Genomic DNA, 27,503 nt, shown 5'->3' with positions numbered 1-27,503 from the left:
GCACCGGACACCGGTACCCATCCCTACTCGCAGCTCTCACAGGAGAAACCGTTCACGTCCATGGATTCATTTTACAGACGTTTTTTGTTTCCTTAGGATTTTTAAACTTTCGGGTATTGAACACCGACAGCTGCTCCTTGTAAGGGTCAGTCAGTTCCACGTTATGGCGTGCTGTAGTTCACACATGCTCAGTTTAATCAGTGACGTTATGTTAGTGCTGGTTGCCATGGTTTCTGTTTGTATGTAAAATAAAACTCAGCAGAAGTCTGGAAACTCACTTTGTTTCAAACTCTATCAAATTGGTGTCGATGGGCGGGTCAGTTTCTGGCACAGCTGAAACACACACACAAGCATGTCACACTGCCGTTTCCATGGAAACTGATGCTCAGTGCCATGGTGAATCCGCATACGAGGCTGCAGAGACTCACCTGACTGCGGGCGGGACGCCGGCGGCTCCGGAGGTTTAGGATGCATTAAGATGAAGGGCAGCTCCACCGACACGTCCCTGGAAAATAGGAAGCACGGCGTCATTGCAGCAAACCCCGCCTCCTTCCTTTTTCCACCAACAGGTTAAAAATGTCCTGATAAATCTGCCCGTTAAAGCCCCACAGCTGATAATTAACTCACTTCAGAGCAAACTGACTACTGAGTGACAACAACCACCTAGAAACCCATGTTAACATTAAACACCAGGCTGTGGTTCCCCCACATGAACACTGAGGCTTTCAGTCCCATTTACCTCTCCAATAAGCCTCGCAGCAGCCTGCAGGGAGGGGGGAGGGCACACAGAAGAGGAGGGGGGAGAGGGGGACGGGGCGGAGCCACACAAAACGCCAAAAAACACAGAGAAGGGAGGTGAAATGAAAAGCAGGAGGCGACAGGTTCACAAAAACCTACAGTGGAAGCAAACACAGTGAGGAGCAACGACAGCAACGAGCCAACAGGGAGGAGCAGGAAGCAGGAAGTGGAGGCCGAGCTGCACCTGCAGCTCTTTCTGAATAAAACACCCGAAAAACGAGAAAATCGTCTTTAAACCAACCGTGAAAAAAAATGAAGAGATGCTCAATTTAGCACCACCGCCAGCCGCCCTCAGTAAATATCACAAGTCATGTGACTTTAAAGTCCAATGGCGAGACAGACGGTCAGACTACGGTCTTAGACAGATGCTGAGGACTCATTAAACTCACAGGCTTTTATTGTGAAAGGATGACTTTGTAAAGCCTCCCTCAGCTGACTGGAGTCTGAGCTCAAGCTCTGGCCGTGTTTAAGCTTCAAACAGATTCACGTGGTTTTTGTACGTCTTTAAGTCAAATATGATCCCGAGACTCGCTTCACACGTGTGGCGTTTCCATGTAAACGTGGACAAACGCCAGACCGTTGCGTAGGAAACGTTCAGGTGCAGCTCGGCCTCAGGCGTTTCACTGAGTGACGTCTGGAAGATAAAAACACCTCCAAACTTCACTGATGACAGCTACAGGAAACAGTGAGCTGGAGAGGACAGGAAGTGATGTCAGCAGAGTGTGTGTGTGTGTGTGTGTGTTGCTGTACCCTCCACGGGACACCACCAGCTTGACTTTGACTCTGTAGGACACCAGGATCCCCAGGACCTCCTTGTTGGTGACGTCCTTCACACTGAAACACACACGGAGCACTGTGGTCACATGACCATGCAAACACACCTGTGTGTTACACCTGTGTGTGTTTGTGTTTTACATGGTGGATGAGGCCAGGTTGGTGTCTTCATGTTTGAGCTTCCCGTCCAGAGCGAGTCCTCTCTTCTCTCTGTTCTTGTCCAGTGTCGGGGTCAGAGTGTACACCTTGCAGAAGGTGGAGCTGGACGACACCTGGTCGCTGTGGAGACCAGACGCTGCTGTCAGGCAAACCGTTCAGGTAAACCCCGCCCCCCCACCAATCTCATTAAACAGGTGTGAACATCAGTGACCTCTGGTTTTAAACCAGCTCAGATTGGTTAGCCTGGTTAACTCTATCACATTTTCATTCATTAACATTGGTTTAAACCAGTTACACCAGCATGCAGGGACAGGGACACTTACTCTGCCTCCAGCTGAGCCACGGGACATTTATACTGGGCAGTGCTGAACAGGCAGATGTCTGCGTACTGACGCACTGCGGAAGACAAACAGAGGAGGTGTGACTGTGATAACAGGACGGCGTGCAGAGAAGCGCAGAAGAAGAGTTGAGAGATGCGTACCGGAGATCTTCACCCTCTTGACGGTCTTGGTGGAGTTGTTGGTGACGTGGACGTTGACGCTGATGGGCTCGCCGTGATAATACAGCTACACACAGAACACCATTATTAGCATAAAAACAAAGGACTGGTTTGTGGGTATCGGGGCTGTTTGCGCACCTCTTTGTCCAGAGATGCCTCCAGGTGCAGGGACCTGTCGGACATCAGGAAGCTGCGGGTGGTCTCCACCATCGGCTGAGGACCAGGCTTCTCCGGAGCGTACTGAACCTTCCTGATCACCAGACGCACCGAGTTCCTGCACACAGCACAGGCTTCAGCACGGTGATTCCTCTAGCGTTCACTGGAGGCTGGCTCACAGTATGACACACAGAAGAGCCTCTCTTGTCCTAAAGTAAACACTGAGTCTGATATTTTACTGCCTCTGGCAGATTACTGTACTGTGAGTCTACAAAATAAAAGCCCCGCACAGAGCCTGCTGGGGTACAGGCTGGCTTTGGACTGCAATGAAACACAGCAAAAGCTTTAAAGTGGACCTTTTATTTCCTGTTCCACTGGTGGGTGTTCATGTTTACACGACCAAAGCTAATCCCCACTCAGTTATTTCTACTCTGGGTTTGAACTCCACGCAGCTCCTGAGTGAAGCTTCCCGCAGGTCTGAACTCACCTCTTGTGAATCTTCTCTTCCATTGACTTGGCACAGAAAGCTCTGATCTCAAAGTCAACACCACAGGCCTGCAGGAAGAGGAGAGAGGACAGCTCAGCGCCACCGTGTTTATAAAAACGCCTCAACTGTGCTGAGGCGCTGCGAGCGCAGCCCTGCTTTTTCCCGTTTTATAAACACACCGTCTCTCTCTCCGCTATGAGCGACGCTGGAACAGCTTCAGCTAAAAATCAACGGCGTGTTTATCGGCCTGTCTGAGGCGGTTGTTACGGTAAATCGTAGCCTGTCAGCGACGCTCCTCACAGATAACCGACTCCATCTGACTCCCCGTTTAAAACCAAACATGTCAACGCTGGAAGAAGCTCCTGAACGTCAGGCTGTTAATCAGGAATAAAATAGGTTTCAGGAGCCAAAATGTGTGAGAAAGAAAAGGTCTGCACGTCTTCAGGCCTGAAGGACACGCTGCACATCAGAATGCTGCATTTGCAGAAAGAAAAAAGGCAGTGATGGGAACTGTTTCCTCACTGACAGGAAACAAGTTGTTTAGTTGACCGAGCGCTCAGATCCACTGTTTCAGGGCCTGATCGGGGAAACATCAGCCGACGCAGAAAATCAACAACTAAAAGCCAGGACGTCTGCAGACGCACGCAAACTCGGCGACGCTTCAGAGTCGAACACGCAGCTGCAGGACAGAGGAGGGTTTGAATATTCATCTTTGTACAAGCTGAAGTAACCTGAGCGGAGGAGAGCTCAGCCTCACATTCAGGTTCTTAATCTCACGACAGTAAAAGGCTGCATCACCATCTCGTGCTGCAGGTGGCTCCACCTGTCAGCTGCAAAGGTTATGCTGCTGTTATAATAATAAGACACATTATCATTATTATTATTATTATGGATGTGTGCAACTGGTGGACCAATCACCGCTGTTGTCACTAGTTGTTTAATCTAACTGTTAACAGTTTCATTGATCCCTGGTGCTGGTAAATTATTGTGTCCTAAATGTTATGCAGCCATCTGCCACCAGATGGCGCTTCATGAATCCTTTCATGTTAGCTTTTGTGAACTCTATTAGAATGAGACCACAAATCCCAGCAGCAGAAATGAGCTTTCTCCAGGAGGTGGACGGCTCTGAGTGGAGCTGCTACTCTTGCACATCAACAGCAGCCAGCTAAGGCTGTCGCCTGGGTCACGTGTTCCCACTGGGCATGTCCTACTGGGAGGAGGCTCGGCGTAGACCTGGGCACGCTGGCCTGGAACACCTCGACGTTTCCTTGGATAAGCTGGAGGAAGTGGAGGGAGGAAGGTCTGGGCTTTCCCACTTCAGAAGAAGTAGAAGAAGAAAAAAAATTGTCGGGACGATTTATGATTTTGATAAATGCCGAACAGCGTGGACCACTCAATGCGCTGTTCTCCCTCAGCTGTGGCTTAAAATCTGAGTGTTTTAGTTTCAGACTAGTTGGTTAGTCTGATTGTTTTTTCCTCGTTTCGCAAATAAGGATTGAGTTGCCAGGTTTTATAATTCAGTTTAAATTCCATCAAGTCTTTAAAGGAACCTGATCTAATAAACCAGACTGTGGGGTTTAAATCTGACGGCTGTTAAACGTCTTTAAAATCTATTTAAACCTCCTCTGAACGTGACATGGGCATCCACCCGTCTGCTGACCTGCTGTGGAGGAACCAGATGGGTGCAGCAGTTACTGGTTGTGCCGATGTAGCGTACTGGGACGTGCGTGGCTCGCCGTCCGACCCAGAGAGCCCGCTCTGCTCCGACCCTGTGGGCGTGAGCATTGTCCTGCTGAAACAGCTGCAGGGTGGGGCGCTGAATGCAACGTGAACAGGGCGGAGACCCTCCGTCAGACTTCCACAGAGAACAATCAGATCAGAGATGTTGCTCCAGCTCTGAGATCATTTACTGGACCTGAAAACTTCTCGTCCTTCAGTTTCAGACTGAACTCATCGTTAAAGCATCAAGTTAACGATCAGAAGCAGGAGGCGGTGCTTTCAGCTGCTCCCTGAACTCGCAGCGGTCGCCACAGCGGATGAATGGCACAGACTTTCCACCGGATGCCCTTCCTGACGTGACCCTCGCATTTACTATGTGACCCCCTGAGGCCGGCCTGTAAATCCCCTCGGGCAGGCGGGTTTGGGTGGACCCAGACGGAGATTTATATTTCAAACTGAGGCGTGACGTTTGGGAACAGCTAATTTACGACATCCGTGCTCTGCCGTTTCACAGCTGGGGGGGTTCGGTTACCTTGCCGGTGTCCTCGGGTCCGGGCTGTAGAGTGACTGAACAGGGGAGATTCTGAGGAATCTGGAAAACAAGAAGAAGAACGAGAATGTCAGAATCACAGTTTGTTCATTCGTTGTTTCCACACCACAAACTCAGAGCCCGTTTTTACGAAGCTTCCCACAGAGCGCCGACCTTTAAACTCCCAGCAGCCCTGGCTCAGCTCGACTCTCGTAAAGAATCCGAGGCTCCCATAAAGCTCAGATATTTTCTCAGACGTGCTTTATCGAGTAAAATAATCTGTGCACATTAAGAGTAAACGCCACAGTTTGAGAGCTGCAGGACGTCCTCCCTCATAAATGCCCTGCTGAGGAGGTGTGATGAATTTATTCAACCAAAAAGTTCCAGGAAGGTAAAAAAGTGCAATTAAATTTCCACCGTGTGTGAAGGAGGAGGAAGCCGGAACAAATGAGTGTAATGAGCGACTTCCTGAGTTCCTCAAAGGGTTCTTGATCTTACAGGGAACTGCGCTCCGATGGAAACGCCCTTCAGTGTGTCACTTCTAGTCTAACAGGAAGCCAAAGTCTTCCTCATTTGCATCTCCTTGTTTATTTCAGGAAGCTGGCGATCAGCAAACATCACGAGACACGTCTGACGCTCGTCCTGATATTGACGCCGGGCTGAAGCAGCCCGAGGAAAGAGCCGACAGACGAGGTCAGCGGGCTATAAATGATCTGCTTTTTCAGGCCACAGCAGACGGCGTTCAGACACTAATGGATGCTGGGTAAACACAGGCTAATGAACTGATGGCAAAGATCAATATGCTCATCTTTAAATGTTTACATCGAGGCCCTGAGCTCCCACCTGGTTAAACAGCTCCGTTCTTCTTCTTACATATTTTATACATCTTGCACACGTGCGGTGCAGAAAGGTTCGATAGTGCGCCGTGCAGCTGCAGTTCCTCTAATCACCAGCAGGGGCTCCAGCAGTGAGTCAGTGCCCACAGACTCACATGGAGCGCATTTCACTTCAAACACCATATAAAGACGTGGCGTCTTCACCACGAGCTCCACACACGGAGCCCTGAGGAGGAGCAGTGACTCACGGTGAAGTAGAAGGGGTGTGCGTGCTGGCCGAGCTTCTTCAGCAGCCTCTCCTGCAGCCGGCTGTTGGGTTTCCGCTCCTCGGGCACCGGAGGGAAGGCCTGACGCCGAGAGAGAGACGACAGTGAGAACGTCCGACCTTTAAAAGTACTCAACTGTCTGCTCAGGCGCAGGCTGATGAAGCTCACCTGGAAGGTGGAGATGTACAGATCCTTCCGGAAGGATAGACCGAGCACGTCCAGGTCCTCGCGTCCATATCGAAACGCACAGGTCAGCGTGACGAAGACTGTGGGGAGGAAGAAGAGGCTGTTTGCAGTTTAAATGAGTCATTCATTAAAATCAGTTTTAATTCAACAATAAAACATTAGCGTCGTTACAGAAGAGGTGAAGTGGACCTTTGCTGCTCTGCATGAGCCACACTTCAAAATAACCTTACAGCTCATGCCGAACATGACAGAGATGAAGCTCCTCCCCCTTTTCCCATTGGCTGCCCTTTGCAACTGAACAACAGGACTTCTGACATCTCACTGTGACATCACGCAGGTCCACGAGTGTAAGAGACTGTGATAAACGGGTTGTTTAGAGCTCGCAGTGATTAACTGCCAGCAGTGGAAGAGCAGATACGACAGGAAAGCAGACGCAGGATAAGAGCTGAGCTGCGTTCTGGGTTTTGTTGGGTGATGTTTGTGTAGCAACATTAAAAACAACGTTCAGGCAAACAGTAATTTACCTGTTTTTCCAACTATTGACACAGTCAGAGGTCCAGAAACTGCTTATTATGTAAACAAAGGTCATTCTGCCTGTTTTGTATTCAACGTTTCTGAAACAGTTGTTTAACAGTAAACAGACAAAAATGAGACGTTTGTGTCCTTAATAAATGAACGTGCTGAGAAATAAACAGGAAGTCGTTAATCAAAGGCTTCAGCTCTGCACAGAAAGGTCAGCAGGAAGTTGATGAAACAACACGAGCGCAAGGATTTTACTCTCGTTTATTTACACACGGCAACAAGCTTCAGCACACTCTGCCACACGATTGGCTGATGAGACATTTGCTTAACGTTTAGATCTTGCAGTGAAGTCTCAGTGTGTTCCTGTACATGTGTGCAGGTGTTCTCGCCTACCTTTCCTGTCCTTCAGGTACTCTGGGTCGACCAGGATCACGCCATCTGTTGGCAGGAAGGAAGACAAACAGTCACGAAGGTCACCGGTTTACCTGATCAGGATCTCTGACTGCTGTAAATACAGGACTGCACCACAGCAGCCGTGCTCCCTAAAAACTCCAGAACAAACACAAACGGGTCCAGACTCACCGACTGGGTCCACGTGGTCCAGGTGGTCCACAAAGTCTCGCTTTCCCAAGTAAACCGTCAACTGCACAGACCAATCACAGGATTCGTTTATTTAATCCAGATGTGTGATCACAACAGCTCAGTGAAAACTGGATTAACTTTGACCTCTTCTCTCCCTGATCCCCACACAAAGATCACCAGCTCTGTGCACACGTTTGCAGACGATGTGCTGTTAATAACTTATTTATAAACTGCTGCTCTCTGTATTGTTTCCAAGTACAACAATGGAAGGTTTTTGGTTTGGAGTACAAAGGCGGTCTCTGGCTACAGCATCAACCTTCCAGAGAGCTGCTGCAGGACGTTGTAAAAACGTTAACTTCCCCATCGACAGGAAGTTTAAAAAAGAAAAATGTAACTATATCAAAGGAGCAAAGCAGGATCTGAGCGAGTGTTTAACCACACTGAACCACAAGCTTCTGACAGGGAGTGAATTTAGAGGCAACAGTAAAGGAACGACTGCATAACACTGAATATTAATCTTTATCTCGACTCTCTTCTTAACAAATATTTAAATTAAAACTGGATGAACTGGTCACACTGGTGACGTCCCAGTTTACTACCCGACTTCACTGTGGAGCTGCTCTGCCTGCTTCATCTTTGTCACATAAGGAGTGCAGCTTGTTTTTCTGCCCTTACGTCTGTATGTTTGCTTTTAATCGCCCTGATTCTATGATTGTGGTTTTACTGTGTTTGAGTGAAATGCTGCGATCTGAAGGGTCAGTATGAACAAAGCTTCATGTTTTAGGTGGCAGAGGGAGAAGAGTGCTTTCTACTGCTTCCTCACAGAGTCACATGTTGCAGAACAAACTCGTGGACTCACCTTACAGTTGGGGCTCGACTTCTTGAAAACTCTGAGAGGTTTGGGAAGAGGAGACAGAGACAGAGAGGAGGAAAGAAAGAGAAGGTTAGCTCGTTTTTTCTGGCTGAACCCTGTCGCTAAACTAAGAGTGCTGCGGTCGATTCAAACAGGTTTTCAGAGCCGCTGCAGCTCATCGAGAGCGTGTGGGTGAGACAATTCTGTGAAAAATAACCCGAGGAAGTGTGGCAGCTTCCTGCTGTGTCGAAATAAACAGTGGCCTTGTTTGAAACCGATGGTTGGGGGTGGGGGGAAGTGGTTTTGATGAAAAACAGTGTACATGACCTAGGGTTATTATGGGATGTCACCGCACTGCTTTAAGAGGGAAACAGGTGGATGTTAACCAACACGATCACTTAAACTACTCGAGTCCAAGTCTGCGCGATGCCACTGAAACTTTTACAAACCTTTGAACCACCAGAAACACGCCGCAGGATCTCAACAACCATTACAAGAACAGCTGAACACACCGACACCAGGACTGAGTCTAGACCTGAGCCGCAGCTGAAAGAGTGAGGCTTTAGCGTGGCTGCAGTTTCACTGCCAAAACACAAGGTGGCAGCGGACTGCCCATTTCCCAACTGGTATAAAAAAGTGGTGGAAGAGAGAAGAGAAGCATCGAAGAAAAACTAATCTCCCAAAACCGGTCCCAGGCGCAGCTTGGACCCACGATCTTGATGTCAATAAACCAAAGTAAACTTCGGCCCCTCTTCGGGTCACTTGCAGTCCAGCACTACTGGGTGTGTCTGGTTGTCGTCACAGCTTTGCCGGGTTTCAAAGATGGCGGTTTTGATTTTGGTGAGCCTGATGCTCACTGAGTGATGCTACTTACCAGGCATGCAGTCTGATGACATCACATTTTACCACCTGCTCAGATCGCTAAAAAAGTAGCTGGTACTATGACCTAATGGAAAACCCTGAAAGGTGTGGCGAACCGCGGCTTTTTTGACAATAACCTGCAGAGAGAGCACAGATGGACTAAACCTTCAGTTTGTGACCGCGGTCTTCGTTCTGCTCTGCAAACACAAACCGCAGCAGGACCAAAGTTTAACCTCGGACAATGACGGAAGTGCCAAAAGCATCCTGCTCACAGTGATGAAGCTCCACCCACTCTGGTGTCCTGCCACAGTGCAAACCAGAAATGCCACATCCCGTGTTTTACGCTGCTTTTCACGCTGCTGAATTTTATCAGTCAGCTGGAAAAGGACGCCGCTGCAGTTCCTTTAATGTCCACTTGAGGCTTCAGAACTCAGTCAGACCCCGCAAGGTCTTAAAATCTCTAACTTTTCATTTTCTCCATCATAACAACTGCAGCTAAATGTTTTTAGAACTCATCAATTTGAACTGCATCCAGTTTGGAAATCAGGGGCGTGGCCTCTGTGGCTGACAGCAGATGGCCGTTTGGAGTCTTTTCAGTCTAGTGATGTGATGAAAAAGCACCACAGGTGCCAACACACCTTGAAAAGCTGAACTCATTTTAAGGCCTGAAAACCAAACATGCCCACAGTTCAGCAGCTGTGTGAGGAAGCACCGAGGCTCTCAGCATCTGTATGAAGCTGTCACTTCCTCCAGGCCCTCGCCGCCTCAGACATCATCCTCTGCCAGGACGAGGCGCTGCTGTCCTGCTTCACAGCAGCTCCTGCTTCCTGTCACAGCCGCTGATGCTTTCCACACTCGGGTTAAATTTAGATCACTTCAAAGCATGAATTAAAACTGATTTACAGGTTTCTGCGGCTCCGATTTTTGGCGCTCGAGGCTTATTTACGACTGTGGTGTTTTTTAATCTGCAGCTTTGAATCCAGAAAGAACAAAAACACGTCGTAATGAGCTGCAGATATGAACCGCACGCACAGCTCAGCTCCACGCCTCTTCAGGCCACGCCGTTCCAGATCTGCTTCCCAATTAGGGCCGATAACAGCAATCATTTTCTTTATTGATTACCCTCAAACACCACAGCAGAGGATGGTCACAGCTTCTCGAAGCCAGAGGCGACTGATGTCAGACTAATAATCCAGAAACTGTTTTATTTAACAGAGTTGAAGAAAGCGTTTAAAATGTTACCATATATGAATCAATTAGAGTCACTGTGGTCATTTTGCTCATTCGTGCACAGAAAGTTACCCCAGGTCAGAGACATCAGCTGTTTCTGCTTTTATTTTCACTTACTGACATTTCACAAGAGCGAGATTCACTAATTGAGACTGTTTACTAATCGTAGCATAAACCTGGTGCATTTCTTTCTCCTGGTATTTACACAAACCTGCTGAAAACGAAGCTCGACTGCTCAGAACAAAACGCTCCAAGTGACCTTTTAGGCCAGAATCAACTAATTATTCTACACTTCAAACAGGAAACAGGTGGAACCAAGGCAGGCGCCGCGGTGCAGCGGTTCACACATCCACCTGTGTCGGCACCTCTGCACATCCAGCCCAAAGAAATCCCATTTCATTTTCAGGAACGATGACTCGACGAGACGCAAACGCTGCAAAGGAGGAAGGGGGCAGACATGGCAGGGTGTGAGGACTATAATGGGCCTGCGTCCGGTCACGCGTTTCCTGCTCCCGTTGGTGAATGTTGGTGGCCACAGTCCCCAATAATGAGGTCAGTGTGTAGAAGTGGTCCCAGGAAAGCACAACAAAAAAAGACTCAAGTGTGTGTTTGTTGCTGCTGCACACACGACTGTTTAAAGACACGGATGGTGTTTGGACTGCTGACGAGTCTAAATTGTCACTTCTGCCCATATTCGTCTGCTGCTTCTTACTAATAAAGTTATTTTGTTCAGTGAGGCTTCAGATAGGAAATAAATGAATACATTTTGTTTCCTTTCAGGAGCATTTTTGTGACTTCACCGTCAGAAAACTAACTAAAAGCAGGAGGAACAAGCTGGAGCTAAGTGGGTCACCCTCCATCCCAATTATCTGAGAGCACGTTTTCCAAACTTTGTGCCAATACCAGTTATCAGCACCTTGCAGAGAGGCCCACAGGGCTGCCAGATCACACCACAATGATGGCAGCAGCCTGCCAGCGCCTCTCAAACCATTACAAATCACAGCAGCACGGCTGGAGCTCATCGACTTATTTTAGCTGCTGCTAATTTCAGCTCGCTGCCTTTACCTTTAATTCCACCTTAAACTCTGAGTTTGTGTGTCAGCTGAACCACACAGTGGACCTCTGGGACCACGGCTCCTGTTAGCGTCATGGCCGCTCATTGCTCGCCCATCAGCCGGTTACTGCGGGCTGCTGTAAGAATTGGATAACTTGTAAGACCCTGCATCATTCTTTCTTCTAACTGGTCAGCTTCTGGAAGCCTGCTGAGGAGCAGACGGTGGGCTTGTGGTTTGAGTGTGTTATGGACTAGTATTTTAACTCTGAGCTCTGCAGGCAGAGAAACTAGGATGAGAAACTCGCTCGAGTCCTCGCAGGATGAAGTCGTAAACGTCCCTGTGAGCTGCTAACCTTAACGAACAGCAGGCCTGCTTTGTTCTCGACTCCAACGTTAAATCTGAGGTGATGAAGGGCCCTGCTGCGCAGATATAAACACGCCTCGTCCTGAAATGCTTCCTGGACTGACGAAGTTACAGCGAGTGTTTGTGTCCAGGCTGAGCAGAAACACTCGTCCATCATGGAGTCCGGCTGTAGTGCTTCAGCTGAGCGTCGCTGCAGCTCCTGCGATTCATTCAGCGATCGCTGCGTTTTTATTCTGTGGTCTTTATAATTTAGGCACCTTCATATTATTGTTATTATTTTTGCAGTCAGTGGGTAGAAATGGTTACATTCTGGAGGACCTGTTGGTTTCATGTTAAACTGCTGGTTCTTATTGTGGCTGAACGAGGTAAAGGGAACCTCTGTGGCTCGTTTCCACGTTTTTATTCTGGGACTGCACCAGAGCAGTTTTACATGAGTCACAGTTCAGAAATAATCCTTCCTCTTTACTCTGAGCCTGCTGCAGTCCCTTTAGTTCACCCTCCAACAAGCTTTCATCTGACTGGTTAACTTCTAGAAGTCAGCTGAGGGGCAAACAACCCCCTTCATCCTGGCTCCAAGCATAAACAGATGCTTTGGACAGTGGGTGGGGCTTCTGTGCTTCTCTGTGACTTCATACAGATCCCAGAGTAGAAAAAAAAACAAGCGGTGTTTAGCGTGCTGCAGACACCGAGCTTGTGTTTAATATGAACAGGAAATTTAAAAACACCTCACTTTTGGTGTGATTAATAAACCAGGAGGATGACGCACTAATGAGTTGGTTAAAATGAATACGCGCAGATGTTTCAGCAAAGCTTCAAACCCATCAGTGAGACTTAGTGTGGCCCCAAAACTCAAATATTCTCATTTGTATTTGTGTCAGAAACAGAGAGAAGCAGCAGCGGATGATACGACCACGTGAGGCTGAAGCTGGCGTCGAGGGAAAGTGATCCCGTAAACAGGAGAGCGTCGCAGCGAGCGCTTCCACCTGCAGGGGGGAGGTCTGCAGGGACGGCGCTCGCTCAGACAAACAGCTGACGTGAAGCTTCATGTCTGAACATGAACTGTTGCCATGTGACAACGGGATCGTGTTACCCAGCTGCTGGTGTTAAAAACATCTCAGATGATTTGAAGAGTCTGAGTGCAGATTTTCTCTTCTTAATTGTTTGTAACCAGAGAACACTCGGAGCTTCAGCTGCTGAAACGGGAGAGCGATGGGCTTAGAACGGCTCCATGCACCAATCTGAGAGCTGCCAGTCTGCAGCCATAAACCCTACATCTTCATCTGATGATCTGCAGCATGGTGCAGCATCATGCTGGAGAAGGCTCAGCATCACCAGAGAGCTCCTGGGAGGGGAAAGGACTGCAAACCAAAATTGAGCAGCTTTAAAAAGCTCCAAACGACACAAATTCAAATTCATGCTCCATGAATGACTGTTTTTTAAATCACGAGCGTGACCACAGCCGCTGCAGTACCTGTACAAGCAGGTGGAGGACAGGAAGCAGGTCGGACCGCAACACGAGGAAACCAGGTTTCCTCTCGGTCACAGTTCAGTGAGCGGCGGCTTCTCGTGCTGTTTATTAGCCAAACACTCAGAGCAGCAGGAGCGTGATGCTCGCTGCGTTTCACACTCTGACAAAACTTCCTCATGTTTGCCGGACGCCACCGTCGCTGCACTTCCTCTGCAGCGCCTGCCGCCCACAGACACTCGCGTTTCAGGGCCGCCTGCCTTCACATGCATGCCAGCCTCAGTTACACCTTCCTCTGGATTTACACCCAACAAACACAGTTTAGCGGCAGCAGAAATAATCCCAGGAACAAAGCGCACGAGCAGGCTCTTATTGTGGCAGTTCAGCCCGCCCTTCCTGTCAGGCCGATGCCTTCAGCTGAGTCTGTAACGATGAAGCTGCAGATAAGCAGGACTCAGACTGGTCTGACCACCGGAGCAACGAAACAGGGTGAAAGTTAAATTTTAAACTCTGCAGCTGAGCGAGGAACCAGGAAGTTATTCTGCAAGACTCAAACTAGACGTTCATCTCCAGGCTGTTTTCTTCCTCTTTCAAACTGCTGATTCAGATTAAATGATTAAACTGTGGGCGGTTTTGCAACTGTTTTCATTAGTAATCAGCCAATTAGTCGAACAACTGCTCCTAGAAAAACTAAAATTAGTGCAGAATGAGGGGAGAAAAGTGATGAAAGGGAGGGATTTCTGCGGCTGGTATTAAACTACAGACCTGTAACTGAGCTTCAGACACAAACGCCAACACAACAAACCGTCTGTGTCATCTTCTGAGAGTCAGATTTGACGTTTTTGTCAAAAAATATTCAACAATAAAGTGAATATCTGAGCTTTGTGTTGAGGATTATTTTCCTTTAAATGTCCTGATCCAGCATCAGTTGCTCCTGTTACACCAGCAGGAAAAAGTACTGCAGTATCTGCTGTTTCCAGCCCCTCAGCGCTCAATCAGCTCTGCAGCGAACAGTTATTTTTATCACCAAATTCATGTTTATGTGACATAAGAATCATTTTATTGTTTATAAAATGAATTAAAAATGTATAATTTGGACACTTTATGGAGCCACTAAGGCCTGAAACACTCACAGCTTATTTTTCTTCATTGTTTCTAAAAAAAACACAAAACTTTTATTCTGATTAATCTAAAATCGATCAGCGTCGCTCCAATGTTGGAGCTTCAGGCCGCAGGAAGTCCCTCAAAATGAATAAATAAATATTGCAATTATGTCTCCCATTAAATATTTACGCCTGGAGAACGAAGCGGAGCTTTAAAAAGCCATATGGGATGTAAGCATTAAAGCTATTCTTCATTTCCTGATATTTCTGATCAGCTTTTATCATTGGCAGCTCAAAAATTGACTTTTTGGTCCTTTTTAACATTTACCCTGAAAAAACCCGACGTTAGAAACATTCGTGTATTTAGCGGCGCTCTGAACGAACCAACTTTGAGGTCACATGTTAAAGCTTCATACAGGCCATGGAGTCGGACTCTTCCTCTGCCTTTGAGCACAGTCTGACGCCCTGAGTAAGAAAGCTGCGGTCGTGTATATATTAGTTGGTTTTGGATTCGATTTCTGGGCGTGTGAACATCTCCAGCCGATGTACCACATTTCACACCTGGTCGGTGTTTCGTACGTTTGTACAAATTAAAAGCAGGATGAAGAACAGGAAGTGCATCACTGTTTGTTTCCAGCTAAAAATAACACAACCAGTTTTGGTTTTTTTCAAAAAGAAATGATTTGCTTGCATTTGCATGCAGAGCAAATACACACTGCTACTTTCATCTGTGTCTGCAGCATGAAGAGGGTCAGGCCTGGGTCAGCCATTTTTGATAGTAATAAAAACAACAACCAGACATGAATAATAATAATTAGACGTTTGTGACAATAATTCCAGACATCTAAACTTCACGTTGAGCACAAAAACAGCTGCAGCTTTGAGAGCACGCCAACCTGTTTACACGAAAAATGTGGCAACAAGGGACAAAGTCAGCACCAGACTCCTCTTACAAAACCAGCGACTCTTACATGAAAACAGGGTCGAGTTTATGCAACGCACCATTTCCGATATGACTAAATACATTAGGAACACCAAAGTCATGCAGCAGCAAGAACTAAGCAGCTGAGCGAGCTGTAAACAAGCAGCTCACGTGTTTTGTGACATAAAATTGCTGTTTTTGTGAATGAGTCTGGTAAAGCGTGACGGCTTCACGTCCTTGACACAGGTGTTGAAGATGATCTCAATACAACAGCCAATTAAAACGGATTCTTTTAGCTGTGCAACACCTGACACGGTAAACAACTGGAAGCAAAGCGTGAAATAACAGTTTTCCTGAGCCGTGGCCTCTGAAGGAGAGGCCTTTTTGTCTTTAATGTAACACACAGACAAAATATCAGCATGTGATTGGTTCTAGCTGGGCTCGTCGCTACACCTCGCAGCCACACTTACTAATCTAGTCGTACAAGACTCGAGGAGAGAAGCTTCACAGCTGTCAGTACAAAAGGTGAAAGGTCAAAGAGAAAAACTTTCCACTGCTGGCTGGTGTTTTGCAAACAGGCGAAGTGCCACAGAGCCACTTCGACGTATAATCTGTTAACAGCAGCTCGAGCGTGAATGTCAGTGAGAGCCATTTCTTCAACAGCTATGACGTTGGTCTTTCCTCCTGCCCGTTTCCTCTCCTCCCAGTTTTCCACCTGCTTCCTAACAGGAAGTAACTGGCAGGAAAGAAAGTTAAGTTGCAAGTGGAATGGGCTGGGCTGACTCGCCCCCCCCCAGTTAGAGGAAAATCCATCAAAAACAGCAGCGATGATCAGCATTTTATAGCAAAAAGCTGCTACACATAAGGAAACGGATCGTGTGCATGAAAGCTGTACATCCAACAAACCTTGACCTCACAGAGGAGAAACAGGCAGGATGTGGATGTAAACAGCCTGAAGCAGTCAGCACTTTAATGTCATTTTCAGCAGCTTACATGTGCTGGAGTAAAGGAAAGAGCTGAACCTGACTTTAAAGGCCCTGTATTCCTGCCACATTACAACAGGACGGGGCCTGATGAGCTGCACAAAAACATAACAGTTATTCCTCATCATTAGTCTTATTTTTGTGTGTTGGATTAATGCAGTTCAGCCCTCTGGGTCTCTTCTGTTAATCGGAATCTGCAGAAGAAGGAATAATGGCGAAAACACGGGAAGGAACGCTGATCCACAGCAGTGCTAACCCAATTAACTGGGGGTGTAAACACACAAGGGAAGGGGGGCATCCTGAGCTTTATGGAAACCACAATCACTTTGTGTCGTTGTGCTGTGCCTATACACCGAGTAGATCGGCCCGAAACAGGAACCAGAACTCACAAATGTCCGAAAACGAAACCTCCACCCTCTTTAAAACACATTTACAGCTAACTGGCATGAACCTGCGGTACCAGAAACCCGAAATAAGCCCGTGATGGAGGTAAGCGAACCTAAATAGCCCACCAATACGCTCCTTCGTACCAAATTCCATTCAAAAACACTTCGTTTTAACATTTCGCCCCTGGTTAACGAGAATAAACAACACTCTAATATTTCACGTTTCATAAAAGCTGACTGTAAACATTGGAACTGAATCGAACAAGAACAAGCTCCATAATCTAAACAAATCTCGAGTTAAAATGCTGTTTTGCAGGTTACATGTCGATACCGCCCACTAAGGTTTCAGCGGTCTTTTACTGGACAAACACCGTGGGAATTCCTCTCTAAAACACCCAAATGTGGTGTAGAATTACACGAATATGGTGCCGCTTTTTTTTCTTTGTGCTAGATTAAGCGGTGGGCATTAACAGTTGATCATTTTTGGTGTGCTTTTCAGTCAAACGGAAACGTTAGCGGGATGTTGAAAATTGACAGATTTCTGAGCGGACGCTGGAACGCCGTCCCTTCCACCACAGCCGCGGATAGCTAACCCCACCCTGCTGTGCTAACTTCGCCTCCTGCAAACGAGGTCATCGCTCTGAGAGCTCCGGACCAGAACCAGAGGGCTCGCTCGCTGGTCTCGGCCCGGGTCTAGCTAATTAAGCGGGTAAATCTCTGATGCTCGAGCTGAGAGGAGAAACTCCTCCGCCTGGGCCACTAGCACGACTGCTAGCGAAGTGCGTGAGAACCGACGCTAACCCGCAGCTAGCCGTTTATAGCCTAGCCGTCCTACCTGGTGCCCGCCTTGTCCCCCATCTCCTCTGCAGGCGGACGGCAGGAAGATCCCAACAAAATGAGGCCGGACTCGTAGGTGTCTTGACTTTAAAACGGAGGCTTTTCTTCAGGCTGTTCCCCTCACATCGGCGCACAGAGAACTAGTTAGTATGGTAATTTGATTTAGCGCCGCCTCGGCTCTCCACTGGCTTCCGCAAAGGCAGCAGCTCCCCCTCCCCTCTGCGTGTTTGTGCGCGCTCTGCTGTCTCTGTGAGGACCCGCTGCGAAATGAAACAGCAGCGGGCTAATCCAGCTGCTTTACAGGCTGACCGAGGGTTTACTGCTGCTTCAAGGTCCATTCATAGTTTGGCATAAATGATTCCTAAACTGCGGTGCAGCGCAGACATGCTGCTACCACCGGCCAGTCAATGGTAAACAGAGCAGGAGATGATTCACATTAAACAGCCTGACATGTTTAAGGTTCACCGCAATCCAGGGCCGTATTACCCACAAGGCTTCAGGTTTCCCGGATCCTCAGGAGCCCCCAGGAGTCCTCCACATTATGAAGCGATACAGAAATCAGGGAGTTGCTGATCTTTACTGTAGCTGATGTTTTTGCCCCCAATAACACACCAGGAAACACAGTATGACAAAAGTACCAAACAGACGTAATTTTTTTTATTTAAAAAGATACAAAACAAGTAGCGGAGCCCAAAAACTCCGAATGACTTTTTCCCATAGACGTCTACATGATCACCAACCACATGGTTTTAACTTGTCCGTCATTTGAGACGTGATGTCCTTACAGACTGGTCTGCAACCGTTTGGCAACCGCTGGTCGGTCGTGAGCGAAAAGTGTATTCCCCAACTCGTCAGCGATTGCTTTGGTTGCTAGCAAGTTGCTGCAATCATCCGTGTGTCTGCAAAGCTGTGAAAAAAGCAACACAAATAGAAATGTCGAAGATTCACCTTCAAAGTGGAATTTGTGCCTTCTGACATATATCGGCGTGGTTCTGAGCCATCACTTGTACTTTGAAGGCGACCCTTCTCTGATTTGCATCGCACTATTTCAGGTTTCACCGTCACCACATCAGTAATTAGCAAAGCGTTTGCCCACAATTGGCATCTTCCATGCAAACTACAGGCAACCGAAGCAACCACAAAGACGTTTTTGTCGCAGCGTGCTCCTTGCAACAGATTTCACCAGGCATACGCTAACAACCTCCAGGAACCGTCACCAACTACTGAGGGAATACATACTTTGCCCTAATGTGTATCACCTCCAATATTGCAGACCACTCTGGAGGAATGCAGACTGACATCCTGTGACAAGCCTCTAGGAGACTGGAGGTCTTTTTATGCAACCACAGTCATCGCCATCTATTGGTCTTCAGGTAGAACACGGGTTTAAGACACGTGCTTCATTTTTCCAACCTGTTCTGCTGGGCTTCACCTCAGCTTATCCGAGTGCCTGACCAATAAACTACACGGTTTCAGGCTTTAATCTGTAAATCACAATTTTGGGCTATTGTCTTCAAATTTGGACTTATTAAAACAACATTTCTTGAGTTACCGAGTGTCAGGCTAACCCTAGTTTTGAGTTATTAGATTGAAATTTAAATGTAGCGTTAAAGACGAGCTTCCATATTTCCTCCATAGATGTTAATGTTCTTCTGAGCCGCTGTAGGAACAGTGTTTGCGCTGTAAAAGGACATGCAGGCGTTTGCCCTGTGACATCATTGCAGGACATTTGCAAGTTAAGCCTGCAGCTTGTGCAGTTAAAGATTAGATGTTGTCACCTCGTTCCAGACTTAACACGCATTTCACAACTTCAAACTATTTTGTAACTAATTTCTGATATTATCAGCTGCAGAACACCGAGCATCAACTGGGATGTTTCATCATTTAAGTTTCTAACCACGAATGCAGGCGTACAATAAAGCAACAACTTATTTCTTACGACGCAGGAATTTGTTCATGTGTCACTTTTAGAACATTTAATCCCAAAATAAATTAAAAAATGGTCTCGATGAGGTCATCCAGGTAAGTCACCTGGATGAATGAAAAATAGATTTTGCTGTTGATCCTGTTTAATTTCTTGACATATCAAACACATACCCACTGTTAGCTTGTTGTAAAGAGCAGATAGCTCCGTAGGAAACATGTTGTTTATACCATATTTCTATTAATCTTATTAACACACTGATATCAGTTAAAGTTTGATGCTTAAGGCTGCGTACTTTCACTCCAGGCTTAGTCTGTTGGTTTATTGGCTTCGGTGCATTTTAGGAAACTTTCATTCATCTGATAAACTCTCTGCTCTCAGACTAAAGGCGATGTCACAGCAAGAGCAATGGGAAAACCCCACTCCCTTCTTCTGGGAAAGCATAATAAAATTATAGTTATTTGAACTAATTGCATTACTTCAGAAATTCTGTCCTTAGATACACCAACAAAATTTCCATTTTATTGAAAGTTCTTATTAATTACCAAGGGAATAACAGCACGCCACTCATATCTGGAGGTTTGTTACATTTGACACTGAACAGGCGGCGCGCTCGAGAGGAGTGGAGTCACAGGTCACGCATCAAGCATCGCCAAACACTCACTCGGTTTTCGAGGGCTTCATAATCCACTTAACACTAATTGGGTTGGAATGGCACTCCATGTGGCGGACCCTCCACGTGAACACGAGATGGTAGCTCAAAGGTAGCTCTTGTGCTGCCTACATGTGCTAACAACATCTGCTTTCAACGGTCTCTCCTTCCAGTTTCTGCACAACATGAGGTTTGGATCAGAACGTTCTTCATTGGACTTTAAGGACTAACACGTTTGTTTGAAGCTAGACAGACACTTTACTCGATTCATCTAGAGCTAACAGTTGGTTCTTTGTGAACAGAAATATTTTATCCTGAATAAGCCCCAAAAGTTGGTTTTCTAACAGTGAAACCAGAAGTGCCTTAAACTGTATTCTTTTCATGGGGTGGCTGTAGCTCAGGTGGCAGAGCAGGTCAGCCACTAATCAGAAGGTCGGTGGTTCGATCCCAGGCTGCATGTCAAATATCCTTGGGCAAGATACTAACCCCGTGTTTGCCTACTGGTGGTGGTCAGAGGGCCCGGTGGCGCCAGTGTCCGGCAGCCTCGCCTCTGTCAGTGCGCCCCAGGGCAGCTGTGGCTACATGTAGCTGCCATCACCAGTGTGTGAATGGGTGGATGACTGAATGTAGTGTAAAGCGCTTTGGGGTCCTATGGACTAGATAAGCGCTATACAAATGCAGGCCATTTACCATTTTTAATGGCCACCAGGGGGCCAACGACTTCTCGTCCTGTGGACCGTTATCTAACCTAGTGGGCCGTGACGGTACTGCAGGTGTCATAGAAATTCAGTTTTAATTTACTTACAAACTACAATTACATATTTATATTAATTTATGTGAACTTGAAATGCAGGAGAAGTTTGTGTCCTAGTGACAGATGGGTCACGTTAGCCTTAACACTTTGCATATAAACTGCTAATGGGTAACATTAGCAGTTTATAGCCAACAGACTGATTTTGAATAAAATTGTCATGTAAATGCTTCACTCTCTCACACTTTGATCAGAGTGGAGGTTTGAGATCGGGATTTTCTGGTTTTGCAGCACTCCTGACTTTGGGAATCGCTGCTTTGGAGAAAAAGCTTTAACAGCTTTCTTTACGAAGTCTTTGACTTCTGCAGAGTAAGACCGGTGACCTAAGCAGAGGCTTCGTCACATGTGCCAAGCTGGTTTCGCCCTCAACCCCCACTGATGGTAATGACCCATACCAGCGACTGTCAGGATCGACTCCAAACAGGTTAAATACCTAGGACTCTCCTGTTTTAGAACTGAAGGAGCTCCTTGGATGAGACGTGGCATGTCTTTACAAACATAAAGAAGTCACGCTGCCTTCTTTTTCCCAAACTTTAGGACTAGCAAAGACAAACAATGTCAGATTAAACCAGTTAGCTCCTGAACATCAGCATGAACAGCAGGTGAAGGAATTCACTAGTTTAAACTTTAGTTTGAACTTGAGCAAAAAGAACACAAGAACTAATAACAGGGATTGTTTATAAAGGCCTGAATGGAAATGTAACAGCTGGCTCTTCACTTCCAGGATGCCTACATCCTCATCATCAGCGCCACCATCCATCCACCCTGAGGAAACAAAGAGCTACACAGTGTCCTAAAGCTCAATTTTAATTTCAACTTTATGTCATGCCTAGAAGGTTAAATGCAAGGAGGACGAAGAGAAGTGGAACTGGTCACCGAGCAGAAATGATTCAACTGAATCAGCACATAGCTCCGATTCTGCACAAACCACCAAACACAGAGTCACAAAAGGATGAAACAGCGAGAATCACATTTGCGTTATTGATGTCACGTGTCTCGTCTCCAGTCCTGTGATCAGTCAGTAAGATCATCGCTGAGGTAATCCAAATGTTCAGATCCGGATCGTGTAGGAGTCCGAGTGGGTGACGTATCGGACCCAACGCTGCGAGGGGCCAGGCTGGATGGGCGACAGGCGCAGGAAGCGGATCTGCAGCCCCGTGGCAGTGATCTTCGGCAGCTCGAAGCTCAGACCCACCGGACCGACCTCCAACATAGAGGCCGAGCTGAGGCTGGGGACCTCCAGCTGAAAACAGGGGGGGCAGAGGTGAGGGGTGGGGGTGCTCGTTAGTTAATAATTTATATGTTCATGTGATAACTTGTTATGTTTCACACAAACTATAGGCAGCCGAGGCTTTCAGTATCACCTCACACCCGTCTGGAGATTCGCACAAACCTCTCGGTAAATTCATTTTTGTCCCTAGCGACCGGTGGTTGCCGGGCGGTCACTACCAGCCTTTAGGCCCGTGTGAGCAGGCGTTTAGCCAGCGTGACGGAAGTAAAGCTAAACGTTTCCTCTATTAATATTTCTGTTTTCTTGGAACTTTTTAATCACATTGATGGTAATGAATCAGATTAGCGTGTTTTCACGGGACTGTGCAGTCATGTGAAAACACGCCATACTTGTTCAGGCTTTTTCCAATTGGACTGTGTTTCCTTCAATCAAAGCACAAATCTAAAACCTGAACCGTCTCTTAGGATTAGACACATCACTGCACCATCCTCCATCTTGATTTCAGTGATCACATGACCACTTTGCCTGTTGTTTGGAGGCAGGTGCCACTGAGGGAGGAGGTCCTTTCCTAAATCTCTGACTGATCAGCACGCTGTAACAGAGGGCGTGAAGCACGAAGAATAACGTGTAACTGGAACTCCCGATCCTTTTTGTCACTGCTGTGATGGCGGCCATGTTTGCGCTTCGTTTTTGTGAAGCTGCAGGAAGCGGTTGAGTGTCGCCCGTCTGTAACTACATTTATGTGTTTGAAAGTTTCATTTTGACCTGCATCACAAGAGTTTGTGTATTTGATTGTTAGTATGAACAAATTTCCAGACATTCCAGGCGTGTGTGGTCACCACACACGGGGCGATCGTGGTTCAAGAGTTGAGTTCGCCTTGTAATCGGAAGGTTGCCGGTTCGAGCCCCGGCTCCGACAGTCTCGGTCGTTGTGTGCTTTGGCAAGACACCACTCCACCCTACTGGTGGTGGTCAGAGGGCCCGGTGGCGCCAGTGTCCGGCAGCCTCACCTCTGTCAGTGCGCCCCAGGGCAGCTCTGGCTACAATGTAGCTGCCATCAGCAGTGTGTGTGACGCGCTACACAAATACAGGCCATTTACCTTGAACAGCGCTGAGAGCTGTGTCCCTCCAGCGAAGCGAGCGATCTGCCAGACGACGGCTCGGCTCTGCGGCTTCAGCTCGGCGCTCTGATCCGGGCTGCTCAGCTCCTGCGACAAACTGAGCAAACAAACAAACGTGAGCAGCTTCATTCACACCTGACAACCTGCTGCAAACCACCCCCGCCAGAGGTCAGAGGTCACCTGGCTGCTGTTACAGACATAATCTCAGTGTGCGGCGGCGAGGCGGAGAAGCTTTCAGACATGATTTGATTGGTAATCCTGACGGCAGCTTTCAGCTGATGTAACCGTCATTTTCCACAATGCTGCTCCGTCCATAACTGAACTCTGTGGTCGTTAAACTGACCTCAGCTCTCCAGTCACAGCGAGCGTAACGTCCAACAGGAAGGACGCAACGTTCATCAATCACTCGCAGCTGTCGGCAGCAGTTTGTAAAGCAAGGCCTCAGATGAGACTTCATTCTGATTCAAGCAGCTCAAAGCCGTCTGGAGACCAAAATACTAATTTTGCTCTACAAGTGCCTGATATCCACTGACGAGGACATTATGCTGCCACTCTTCTATCAAAATTTAAAACGAATGTCCTCATACGTGGATCTCATTTTCATCAAAAACAAAAATCAGGTAATTCTTTGTTTTTACATTCATCGGGTCCCAATCAGGCCAAAGAGCAAAGAGAGATTAAAAATGCCGTGAAAGAGTTCGTGTCTTAGGAGGTTAAAGCTTTAAACTTTTGAAACATTTTTCTTAAAACTTCGTGATGAAAACTTCATCGCTGCGAGTTTGCCACATCAACACAAGCTGTACAGAAACCACCTCAGCTCACGCCTGCTGCTGGAAGATTTACGGCTGGATGGAGCGAGAAACCACGACCCCTCGGTCCCGCGGCCTGAATGCTGCCAGACTCTTCTGTGTGGAGCTTGTGGTTATTCTATGGTTCAGTGCAAGTCGGGCTCCACGGTGCTGGGCACTGAGCACCAGAGGACGTCGAGCCCTCGGGCCACCCTCTTCTGATTGTTTGCATGCATAGTTATGCATGTGACAAATAAAGAACCTTGATCTCTGAGCATCAGCGACCTGCTGGGATGTGTGCCGCTCTGACACAAAAGCAGCAGATGCCGGCCCTGCTGATGGTTAAGGACCTGAGCCTGTGCTGGGAGACACAGCAAAGAGCTGGACTACCTGTGCACCCTCCACAGGCTCCAGGTATCACCTCCTGCTAGCAGCAGTGACACTGAGACTAGCCAAATGCAAAGTGTCCTGTCACAGCGTTCCTGTTTAGGGTTTGTCTCGTTGTTGGCCCTCTGAACCTGACTTACGATCAGTATCCCTGATGTTTCATTGACATGACGGCACAGTGATTAAAAAGCGGCCCTGTAATCTTTCTGATCAGTGGATTACAGGGATCTGATCATGTGATCTGCGCTGAGTTCGACAGGCTTTTAAGTAAATTGATGTCTTTATGATTTTACTGGTTTGGACTTCACATGACGTGAGAACCTAAACCAACACCATCCCTGCTGCCTGTACGTCACCTGTGACTGTGCAGCAGGACTGTGTCTCGAGGCCCTCCACACATCGCTGACTTTGATTTCCATGACTTTCCTTAACAAATAAGAACCGCCCCTCCTACTTTGCTAATGTTGTTTTCTATTTAAAACACTTCTAAGAAGAGCCGCGGTTTCTTCACAGGCTCGAGGAACTCTCGTCTGGCGTTAAGCTTCCTGTTCGGGCAGAACAACAACAACTGAGTCACATTCAAATCGACGCGCCGGCGCTGGGTTTACATACAGACTGATTTCCATGAGAAGCAGCAGCTGGTTTGAATGGCAGCGCCTCACCTCATGGAGCCTTTGGGGACGGGGATGGTGGCACACACGTTGATGGCGGCGCTGCAAAACAAAACAATGACGTCATCATCATCTGTCATTATCACTCGAGTGCTGCACTGACGCCTCAGCTCGGTCCTCGCTTTGCTTACAGTGATCGTAAAAAAGCTGTTAGAGCTTTTTCTCCAAAGCAGTGATTCAGTCAAAGTAGCATTATTCTGCTCGGTTCCCTCCTCAGATCACAATAATCCTTCTTTATCTTAAACAGCTGAGAGGAAAGGAAGGAGACTCCCATATCCTCAAACTCTAAAAAGACTGGATCCTACACTTCCCATCATGCCTCTGGATTGTGTGAGCCCCTGCTGACTGCTTCCCCAGATTGAACTCTCCTTTTTAATTTGGTGCGCTGGCCCTTTAAAGCGGCGTCTGGCCGACAGCAGCTGGTGTCGTTTCCAACACGGACGCCGTGAATCATTCAAACACACCTGCTGCACCTGCAGACGGCCTCAAGCAAACATGTCTGCTGCTTCCACCTGAAGCGCTTTCTGTGCAAATATGTGGGATGCAAACAGACCTCTTTGGTGGTAGATCGCAGCGAAGCTTCATGTACATCAGCAGCCTGCAGAGAGGAGAAACTCGTTCACACAGAACGTCCCAGAGTTAATAAAACCAGCTACAACAAAACCATGATGGTGCCGAGTAAAGCTGTGAGCTCCTGTGTGATGTTAGTGAACAAGCTGATCTCCCCAAGGTCAAAACTAAAGAAATAAAATAAACAGAGAAGTTTTAGTCACCGAAAACTGAAACACAAAGCCTGCCAGTAAACTGTGATGTGACTTTACTGCAGAAGGTTTTCTTGTACGCTGATAAAATGAAAGAGACACAGAGACAGGCTGGCAGGTCAGCAGGTTAACTTTAGGTTAACGAGCTTTAATAATCAGTTTATTCTATGCTTCAGTTTTAAGTTCATTTACAATTTAAATACACGTTCCTGAGCTATGGAGCTAGAGTCCTATACTGCAGTTCCTCTAATGTCCACTAGAGGCTACAGCGGTGAGTGGGTCCCCACACCAGAAACAAACATGTTTACAGCCTGAAACACAAACTCTTCATTCTCTGCTCATCATGTCACACCTGTATTTTATAACTCATGTGTTTAAACCGCATTAAGGGTTAAAGTTTCCATCAGGGGCGCGTCGGTGCTTTTGGAGCATTTCTATAATAATCCTGCTGTCGGGTTGTTGGACCAACGGACCTTTCAGGAAGTCTGAGCTCCAGGTCTGGTGAAATTCTGGGATGTTAATTGGATGATTTTTAGCATCAGTTTGCAGATGGGATGCTGCAAACTGAAGTTAGGCAGCTTTAGCTGATATGATCAACAATCATTTGCATATTATTGATCATGAAACTGAGCTCACGGCACCATTGTTCATCAGTGGAGTTATTTCACTCATTATGCAAATGTGGAGTTTATAAGGTTGGAAAGCTGCAGTCAGCTGAGACTGAAGAGTCACCAGGATGATGATGATGAACAGAATCCACTCTCTGGGATTCAATGATGGCTCAGTATTCCCCCTCTTATCCAAATACAGTCACATGGTTACGGTGTGACAGTCAGCACTGCACAGCCCTGTTGGGTAAATCTGCTGTCAGCCTGATGATGGACTGAGTTTTGTGCTCACAGCTCTCACACTGAGGCTGCAGTTGTTACTATAAAGCAGGGGCTGGCAACCCTGGGTTAACTGATGGCACAACCATAGCTGGACTGGCCCGATGGTGATTTTTTTTTTTGGTAACAGTATAAACAATGAGAGGTGGTGGATTGGTCAGGATCTGGTCAACATGTAAAAATAAGTCAGTTGTTTGGTGGTGGCATCACGGAGCTTCCACAGAGGCCAGCAGGTGGATGAGAGGAAGGGGAGGCAGGAGCAGAGACCTGAAGCGGCCGCTGGTCCGAGTGTGAACTGAACTTCAGGTAAGAAGTTATGAGCTGCTGTCTCTGGGTCAGATATGAACCAAGTTTACATGGAGTTTATTTTCGTTATGCTGACTTTTTACAGTCAGTTGCAATAACTCGTACTGCTACTAGCTAGCATGACGGAGTTTCTATACAGGTGGGTGGTGCTATGATGTTACTGATGGTGAACTTTATTTTATTCCTAAGGTCAGTTAGTAGAGTTTCCAACCGTCCCGTAAAAAGACAGAATCGTCTCGTATTCAGAGAAAATATTACACGTTTCGTGTTGAGGTGGAAAGGAACAGTTTGTCCTGAACTTCAGCTCGAATGGAAAAAGACACAAAGCTGGAGTCACTCTGTCTTTGCTGCACAGCTGCCTCTCCTCTCACTCTCTCTTCTGTTTCTACTTCA

The 27,503-nt window shown here is 47.2% G+C and overlaps 2 protein-coding genes across 6 annotated transcripts in view; both read right to left on the bottom strand.

Annotated features, from left to right (window-relative positions):
- The window catches only part of LOC102213065 (arrestin red cell isoform 1), a 21,583-nt gene extending 3,736 nt beyond the window's left edge, over nucleotides 1-17,847 (bottom strand). For 2 of the 3 annotated variants that reach the window (XM_005751247.1, XM_005751248.1), the window contains exons 1-16: nucleotides 17,570-17,847; nucleotides 8,373-8,403; nucleotides 7,514-7,574; nucleotides 7,325-7,369; nucleotides 6,392-6,489; nucleotides 6,206-6,304; nucleotides 5,125-5,184; nucleotides 2,874-2,941; nucleotides 2,369-2,504; nucleotides 2,213-2,297; nucleotides 2,055-2,127; nucleotides 1,714-1,851; nucleotides 1,549-1,632; nucleotides 740-763; nucleotides 429-505; nucleotides 279-333 (exon numbers count right to left, since the gene is read on the bottom strand). In XM_005751247.1, the coding sequence (XP_005751304.1) occupies nucleotides 279-333; nucleotides 429-505; nucleotides 740-763; nucleotides 1,549-1,632; nucleotides 1,714-1,851; nucleotides 2,055-2,127; nucleotides 2,213-2,297; nucleotides 2,369-2,504; nucleotides 2,874-2,941; nucleotides 5,125-5,184; nucleotides 6,206-6,304; nucleotides 6,392-6,489; nucleotides 7,325-7,369; nucleotides 7,514-7,574; nucleotides 8,373-8,403; nucleotides 17,570-17,592 (1,157 nt within the window). In that variant the 5' untranslated portion in view covers nucleotides 17,593-17,847. The remainder of the gene's footprint in view (nucleotides 1-278; nucleotides 334-428; nucleotides 506-739; nucleotides 764-1,548; nucleotides 1,633-1,713; nucleotides 1,852-2,054; nucleotides 2,128-2,212; nucleotides 2,298-2,368; nucleotides 2,505-2,873; nucleotides 2,942-5,124; nucleotides 5,185-6,205; nucleotides 6,305-6,391; nucleotides 6,490-7,324; nucleotides 7,370-7,513; nucleotides 7,575-8,372; nucleotides 8,404-17,569) is intronic. The other variant, XM_005751250.1, reaches the window with a different exon arrangement.
- A 366-nt stretch (nucleotides 17,848-18,213) lies between these two features.
- The window catches only part of ap4m1 (adaptor related protein complex 4 subunit mu 1), a 20,660-nt gene continuing 11,370 nt past the window's right edge, over nucleotides 18,214-27,503 (bottom strand). For 2 of the 3 annotated variants that reach the window (XM_005751244.2, XM_005751245.2), the window contains exons 13-16: nucleotides 25,710-25,754; nucleotides 25,148-25,198; nucleotides 23,290-23,407; nucleotides 21,620-22,201 (exon numbers count right to left, since the gene is read on the bottom strand). In XM_005751244.2, coding sequence (XP_005751301.1) covers nucleotides 22,010-22,201; nucleotides 23,290-23,407; nucleotides 25,148-25,198; nucleotides 25,710-25,754 — 406 coding nt within the window. In that variant the 3' untranslated portion in view covers nucleotides 21,620-22,009. Of the gene's footprint in view, nucleotides 18,479-21,619; nucleotides 22,202-23,289; nucleotides 23,408-25,147; nucleotides 25,199-25,709; nucleotides 25,755-27,503 lie in introns of those variants that run through there. The other variant, XM_005751246.2, reaches the window with a different exon arrangement.

The sequence above is a fragment of the Pundamilia nyererei genome, unplaced genomic scaffold (assembly GCF_000239375.1).
Source record: "Pundamilia nyererei isolate P.nyererei 1_Seehausen unplaced genomic scaffold, PunNye1.0 scaffold00304, whole genome shotgun sequence".
Taxonomy (NCBI): Eukaryota; Metazoa; Chordata; class Actinopteri; order Cichliformes; family Cichlidae; genus Pundamilia; species Pundamilia nyererei.
This window is presented reverse-complemented; position numbering and strand designations above follow the sequence as displayed.